The sequence below is a fragment of the Emydura macquarii genome, unplaced genomic scaffold, assembly GCF_026122565.2.
Source record: "Emydura macquarii macquarii isolate MOO-44397 ecotype Brisbane River unplaced genomic scaffold, CSIRO-AGI_Emac_v2 contig_2699, whole genome shotgun sequence".
NCBI lineage: Eukaryota > Metazoa > Chordata > Testudines > Chelidae > Emydura > Emydura macquarii.
In genome coordinates, this window is record NW_027132836.1 from 3732121 (window position 1) to 3739338 (window position 7218).

The 7218-nt window shown below is 66.6% G+C and overlaps 1 protein-coding gene across 1 annotated transcript; it reads left to right on the plus strand.

Moving 5' to 3' along the window:
- Positions 1–1400: 1400 nt before the first annotated feature.
- On the plus strand, positions 1401–6961 carry RSKR (ribosomal protein S6 kinase related). Its single transcript, XM_067565946.1, has 12 exons — positions 1401–1494; positions 1731–1982; positions 2234–2317; positions 2405–2473; positions 2952–3021; positions 3614–3721; positions 4481–4521; positions 4999–5026; positions 5241–5330; positions 5414–5502; positions 6011–6121; positions 6282–6961. Exons 1-12 carry the CDS (start codon positions 1447–1449, stop codon positions 6504–6506), a joined length of 1215 nt encoding a protein of 404 aa, XP_067422047.1. The 5' UTR covers positions 1401–1446; the 3' UTR covers positions 6507–6961.
- The last annotated feature ends 257 nt before the right edge of the window (positions 6962–7218 follow it).

A 7218-nucleotide genomic window follows, 5' to 3' on the forward strand; every position in this document is an offset into this window, starting at 1 on the left:
CGCTCCGCGTTTCTGCGAGGCCCTGGCCGGGCCCTGCTTTCCGGGCAGCAGACCTGCTGTGGGCTACAGGGCTTTACTGTCCACACCACTTGCTTGGGCCGTGAGTCCCGGCTCCCCGGACAGGGTGGGGGCTGCAGGGGCTGAGGCGTAGCTGGCAGGCACGGAGCTGATCTGGTTCCGCCCTCCACTTCCCTCTTTCCAGCGAGTGCCGCTCACTGTGGGGGTGGGACCCTTCCCTGGGAGCTGCACCTGGGTGTGGTGCCATGCCCACCCCTCCAGGCTTGGCCTCACCCCATTTTGTATGTAACTTCTCCGTTCTCCTGGCGGTGGCACTGTCCTTATCACCCGCCTCTGCTCCGGCTGCTTTCTGTGCAGGCGCTCGTGTGCTCCCAGGCCATCCCCCTGTCCTGCACTGGGCCTGTCTCCCCCCAGTGCCCTCTTGCTATGGGAGCCCCATATTTCACTGGGCAGCTGGGCCCGGTCTCAGAGGGGCAGACCTTGCTGAGGCCGGACTGGGCTGCAGTTCCCGTCCCTCCCATCTATGGTAGGGGTCACGGGGCCTCCTGCACACACTGTCTTCCTGCCAGCAGGAGGCCAGGAGAGAGCACATGACCCAGTAGTATCTGTGCCGGTAGCCCTGGCTGGGCCCTGGCCACATGGGGACTGGTAGCCCTGGCCTTGCTGAGATGAGCAGCAGCTGCTGGCTGAGGGAGGAGGCTGACCTGTGGAATCCAGCTCTGCCCAGCATGAAGTGAGCAATGCCCCATGCTCCTGCCCGGCCAAGGTGCTGGGGCAGCTACAGGCACAGCCAGCAGGTGCTTTGTCTGCCCCGGGCCCATGGCCCTGGTGCCCCTTGGCTGGCTGCTGATTAATATCCAGGAGGTGGGTGGAGCCTAGGACAAATTGTCCTGAATAAAACAAACATTGGGCGTGTTCTATAAGGAGAAGTGAAACCAAGTGGGCGGGGCTTGTATGGCAATGAGGGGAGCGAGCTATTTGTATTATGCAGGAGCGGGGCGGGGCTTGCATGGCAATGAGGGGGAGCGAGCTATTTATATTATGCAGGGGCGGGGCTTGCATGGCAAGGAGGGGGAGCGAGCTATTTGCATTATGCAGGAGCGGGGCGGGGCTTGCATGGCAATGAGGGGGAGCGAGCTATTTGCATTATGCAGGGCGGGGCTTGCATGGCAAGGAGGGGGAGCGAGCTATTTGCATTATGCAGGGCGGGGCTTGCATGGCAAGGAGGGGGAGCGAGCTATTTGCATTATGCAGGAGCAGGGCGGGGCTTGCATGGCAATGAGGGGGAGCGAGCTATTTGCATTAGGCGGGGCGGGGCGGGTTCCGCCTGTTTATGTAACCGGGCCGAGGGGGATTAGCGGGTCTGGCTGCCGGGCCGCGATGGGGCCGGGGCTGCCGGAGCCGGGGGCAGGGTAGGAAGGAGACGTGATGGGAGCTGCCAGCAGCGAGCCCGAGGCCCCGCCGGGGCCCCTCAAGGTCTGTAGGGGGCCGGCTGGCTGCGCGGCTGGGGGCTAACCTCCCGGGAGAGGGGGGGACCAGAGGAGGGGTGCCCCGCCCGGGCTGGGGTGCCCAGGTCGCCCTGCCATGCGAGTCCGGCGTGTCCCCGTCCCCGTCGCCGCGGTGCTGCCGTGCGCCACCCCAGAGCTGGCTGCAGCGGGCGCGCGGCTGGGGCGGCCCGGCCCGGCTGGCTCATGCTCCCGCTGGCTCTGCAGGGCGGCGGTTTCGCAGCCGAGGTCTCCTGGGCGCGGAGCTGGAGGAGCATCGTGAGCGGCCTGGGGCTGACCGTGTCCGGGCTGGAGCGCGCCTTGGCCCCGAGGAGGCGCGTCCGGCGGCAGCGGCGCCCGGGCGAGAAGCTGCCGCGGCTGGCGGAGAAGGTGGGCGGCGAGTGGCCGCTGCCGCAGTTCGTCTCGCTCTTCCTGCCCGAGTTCCCCGTCCGGCCCCCCGTGGGGCAGCAGCAGCTCAAGGTGCGGTGGGTGCTCGGCGCTGAGCCCGGGGGCGGCGGGGCTGGGAACGGGCCGGGTGGCCTGAACTGGCACCAGCTTCGCGTGGCCCTTTGGGAGCCCCGTGCCGAGCCGGAGCCTCCTTCAGGGCTCTGGGCCAGCCTGGCCAGGGGACACGGCCGCGGGGGGTCCCTGGAGCTTGCTCTGGCTGGCTCCTGGTGCTGCTGGGCCGTGCTGGCCGTCGCACCCCGCACTCACCGCTTGCTTCCTTCTAGATTCTGGGCTTGGTTGCCAAAGGCTCCTTCGGGACGGTGCTGAAAGTGCTGGACTGCGGGCGGGAGAAGGTCTTTGCTGTGAAGGTGGGTGCCCGGCTGATGCTGCCCCTCCCCGGGGCGCTGCGCCTTCCCCCTGTGCTGACCCCTGGTGCCCTGCTCCCTCTCTTGCAGGTGGTCCCCAAAGTGGAGGTGCTGCGACGGGACACCCTGAAGCAGTGCAAGGAGGAGATCAGCATCCAGGTAGCTGCTGCTCTCCTGGGGGGCCTGGGGTGTACGGGGGGCAGAGGCATCCCATCCGGAGGGGGGGTTTGGGGAGGAGAATGGACTCCGAAAGTTGCCCCGACCCAGGGGCTTGGCCAGCTGCCCTGGGCTCATTCCCTGGCTCGTAGTTCCAGGCAGGCCGTACCTGGCTGCGGCAGCTCCGGGCTCTAGGAGCACCGCACCTTCCTTGGCACCACAGGGTCCGCATCCGGTTCACAGCCGTGCCCCTTACTCAAGTTGACTCCAGCCCCGCTGAGGACCTGGGGGCGACTGGCTCCCCTGAGATGCCCAGAGGGTCAGGGCCTGCCCTGGGTGAGGGCTGTATCCCAGATAGGGTGGGTGAGGACGCTGAGCCTTCCTGCTCTTCACGCCCCACATCCCCCTCCCCGGCTTCTCCCCTTGGGCGTCCCCAGCCCCAGCCCAGCTACTCAGGAGTCCTGTTTTTCTTCGTCCCCAGAGGCAAGTCAGCCACCCATTTGTGCACTGCTTAGGGGACAGCTGGCAGGGACAGCGGCATCTCTTCATTAGTGAGTGACCATCTGCCCCCCCCCCTCCCCACGCGGGGCGCCCCCTAGCGTAGACCCGCCCTCCGTGCACGTTTCCCTCCACGTGCGGGTACACGCACGTCTGCCCCTGCCTGCCCGTGACCTACATTAAGGCTCTTCTCCGCCCTCGGCGCTGGCAGCTGGAGAGCAGCCTGGCTCTGCAGACCCCCTGGATTAGGAGCTGCTTTGCTGCTCGCTCCCCTCCCGCATGTCCCCCCAGGGCTGGGTTGCGTGAGCAGGAAGAATGAATTTCCCTGCCTCTCGACTCCCCGTGGGCTGGCATGGTTCTCCTCACCCTCGGGCAATGAAGGGATGGGCCCGGCAGCAAAGGGTCGCAGCCCCACTGCAAATATCAGCCTGGGGGCCAGGCCTGCTCTACACCCTGCCTCCCCAGCAGGGGGGAGCCCTTGGGGGCAGGGTCCACAGAGGGCTCTGTCCTGGGCAGAGCATCTCTGCGAGGGGAGCTGTGGGGAGGGAGCAGAGATGGCATTTGCCTGGAGCCTGGCTCTCCCCAGCTGGGCTGTGTGCTGGGCCCCCTAAGCTGCAGTGTCTGTCTGTCTTGCCCCCTGTGAAGTGTGCACATACTGCAGCACCGGAGACCTGTACACGCTCTGGGCTTCCTCGGGGTGCTTCGCGGAAGCCACCATTCGCCTGTTCGCAGCCGAGCTGGTTCTGGTGCTGGGTGAGTGAACCTCTGAGAGGTGCTTGCAGGGGAACCCTGCCGGGGTAGGGACTCCCTGTGGATTCCCCAGGTGCCGTGTGGCTGATGGGGCCAGCGCCCTGCGGAGGAGGCTCCATGTGGGGCAGAGGGGCCGGATGTGAGCTCCTCCCTGCCTGCCAGGAGCTGATGGTCAGACAGCTTCCCCGGGACTCTCCTGCTGAGCCAACCAATGGCCCGTCTAACCCAGTAGCCTGTCCAACGACGGGCCGGTGCCAGGGTTTGGGAGACTGAGCAGAACAGGGCGATTATCAAGTGATGGGTCCTGTCCTCCAGGCCCAGCATCTGGCAGTCAGCAGCGTGGGACAGGAGCATGGGGTTGCGTGTCCTCGCTCTCGCCTAGTCTGGGCCTTGTGTCTCCCACTCCTTGGGGGGGCTGCTGGTGAAAACAGGGCCTGTCCACCCTGCTCCAATCCCAGGAGCCTGGCAGCAGACGGGGGCTTGGGGCTGGTCCCCACCAGCCCTGGATGGAGCTGAGTGCAGGCTCCTCGTGCGGGGGGGTGGGCGGGGGCAGGAGCTGTGGTGGGGGTTCTGCATCGCACAGTGCCTCTGTGTCCGTGTCTGATCCAGCACCGGTGAGGCAAAGACGGCTCCTGTGGGGGGTGGGGTCCTGGAGAAGCTGGGGAGCCCTGGTGGGAGAGGCCAGGATCCCGGCTGGAGACCCCTTGGGGAGGGACCCATCGGGGGCTCTGGTAACCCTCCTCCTCTTTTCTCCTCTTTCAGGTTATCTCCATGACCTGGGCATTGTGCACCGAGACGTGAAGGTAGGAGGGCCCCTGGAGAGGAGATCTGACTGTCCTTGGCCCTCGCCGGGAGGCCCCTCCTGCCCCGAGTCAGTGAAATGCTCGGGGGCCAGGCTCTGGACGGCTTCCCTGCAGCGGGGGCCGAGTTCGGTGCTGGCTGGCAGGAACCGGGGTGGCAAGTTCCTCTGTGGGGGGGACCCTCGCCTCCCCCCAGACCCCACGTGTGTCAGGTGGGGTGGGATCCGATGCAGCATCCTGTGCTGGGCGGCTGCTCGGGCCGAGTTCTGCCCGAGGCCTGATCCGGCCCATTGTGGCAGCCATGCTGGGTGCCTGCTGCAGGGGGCCTTGCCCCACGGCCAGTGTGAGCAGCGTGATGGGCATAGGGCCCTTTCCGCGCCCGCGTGGCCAGGGGGTGCGTCCGGGCTGAGGGGCCTCGCTGGGCTGAGCGCACCCTGGACGAGGACGTTATGTGACCTCTGCCCTCTCTCTCCTCTGCAGATGGAGAACATACTCCTGGACGAACGCGGTACGTGCCCTTAGTGCCGCCGCCCCCCATGGGGGGCTGGGAACGTGCTGGGCTTGGGCCTCTGTTCCCTGGATGGGGGAATGGCAGGCTGGCAGCATCTGGGAGGAGGGGACTGTGTGTGTGTGTGAGGGCGGGGGGGGGGAATGCCGGGCTGGCAGCTTCAGGGGGCAGTGGGTGGGGGCAGGGCACTGATGCCATGTGTGTCTGTGCACAGGGCACCTGAAGCTGACAGACTTTGGCCTTTCCCGCCACCTGGCCCGAGGGGAGCGGGCTTACACCATCTGCGGGACCCTGCAGTACATGGGTAAGGCCGGCACGGGCTGCGCTGGGCAGTGGGGCTGGGGTCGGGCACTGCACACCCTGACTCTGCTCTCTTGGGATTGACAGCCCCAGAAGTGCTGAGTGGAGGCCCCTACAGCCATTCTGCTGACTGGTGGTCTCTGGGCATCCTGCTGTTTACCTTGGCTGCGGGGAAGGTGAGGTGATGGCTTGAGGGGCGGGGGAAATGCTCAGGGGTCAGATTCTCTATCACTGGGAGGAGCAGGGCTGGGGCAGCATCTCTACTGGTCTGGGCAGGCAGCCCCACGATCCCATGGAGCCCCACTGGCAGGTGGGAGGGTGCGTGGGCAGAGGAGAAACTCATGTCCCGTCTCCTCCAGATCCTGGCTGGACGGGTCACTGGGCCAGCCTTCTCCTTCCTCTAAGGCAGCCTCCATTCGGCAGCACGCCCTGCTTCCCCTCACCTGCACAGTGCACGGGCCATGGGATCAGGGAAGGGCTTGGCCTGCTCAGGGATGGAAGATGTGGCCAGCATAGACGGGTGTCTGAGGGGGGCCTGCAACCAACATGCGGTGCTGCAGGTGCTGGGGGCGCACCGCTGGGCCTGGGCAGGGGCAGCGATGGGAGACGCGCCCTCGTCTGTCCCCGCTGCTCTTTGGGAATGCTTCCTTTGGGGGACTCACCTCCCTCTCCTGTCTCCCCCAGTTCCCAGTTCCTCCAGAGCAAGACCACCTGGCCATGCTGGCGAGCGTGAACCGCTGCAGCTACGAGAGCCCGCACTCCCTGAGCCTGGGGCTGTCCCTCCTGCTCAGCGAGGTAACCCCTTCCAATCCCTCCTGCACCGTCAGCTCCCTGCTCGGCCCAGTCTCCGGCTGCCCCTTCCCTGGCCTTAGCCCATCCCCTCCCCCCAGCAGGGCAGGGCAGGGCAGGGCTGGCTGAGGTTGTCCCGTCTCATGGTCAGTCTCTCCCTCCGCAGCTCCTGTGCCGAAACCCCCTGCGGCGCCTGCGCTACCTCCACCACTTCAAGAGCCACCCCTTCTTCCGTGGCGTGACCTTCGATGCCGAGCTCCTGCAGAAGCGCCCCGTGGACTTGGCTGTGGCTGCGCGGCAAGCGGAGGAGGCAGCCCTGGAATCCTCCATGGCCTTTGCAGACTTTGACTGTGACCTCCTGGCCTCCCTGAGCCGCCCCTGGCCTGGCTGAGGCAGATCTGCCGGACTCCTGTGGCCCTGCTGGAGCCTAGGACACAGTTGAGGCTCTGTCTCGTTCTCCTTTGCAGGCTGTGACCAGGCCCCCGGTGGGCCAGGCTGGGAGTATCACTCTATATGCTCAGGAAATCCCTATGGTGCAACACTCCAGACCCAGCCACAGCAGCTCAGGGAGCGCAGCAAAGGCCCTGAACCCCCCTCACCAGCAGTGGCTCCTGCCTGGCCTCGTAGCTAGCAATCTGCTCCCCTGGGCGGCACCCCTATTCCCAGGCCAGGTTGTGCGCTCCTGGGTGCACCGGGCCCTCCCGTTCCTCAGGTTAGACTCTCAGGCTGTGCAGCTTCCCGCCCAGCAGGAAAGGCGAGGGCAGAGCTGACTGTGATACGCAATAAAGCATCTGTTCCGTGGTGGCCGTGGCTGTGTGGGGTGCAGGGGGGCGCGTGGCTGTGTGGGGGAGGGGGGAGTGTGAGCTGGGAGACACGGGCCTGGTTAGAAACCATTCCCTGGGGGGGGGGGGGGGGGGGAGGTGTCTCCTAGCGCTGGGCAGGGAACAGGCAACACACCCCAGCCACAGCTGCAACCAGCCTCGCCTCGGCCCCGCCCCCTCAGCCCCGTCCGTCAGCCCCGGCGTGGGAGGGACACGGCGTCGCCCCGCCCCCTGGCGTCATGACGTCACCGGCGGCTGCCGCAGCCAATGGCATTCGCGCGC

Coding starts and splice junctions, on each gene's coding strand:
- RSKR (XM_067565946.1), top strand. CDS start 1,447: ATGGGAGCTGCCAGCAGCGAGCCCGAGGCCCCGCCGGGGCCCCTCAAG. Junction 1,495..1,730: donor CCCCGCCGGGGCCCCTCAAG/GTCTGTAGGGGG, acceptor CTGGCTCTGCAG/GGCGGCGGTTTCGCAGCCGA. Junction 2,318..2,404: donor AGAAGGTCTTTGCTGTGAAG/GTGGGTGCCCGG, acceptor CCTCTCTTGCAG/GTGGTCCCCAAAGTGGAGGT.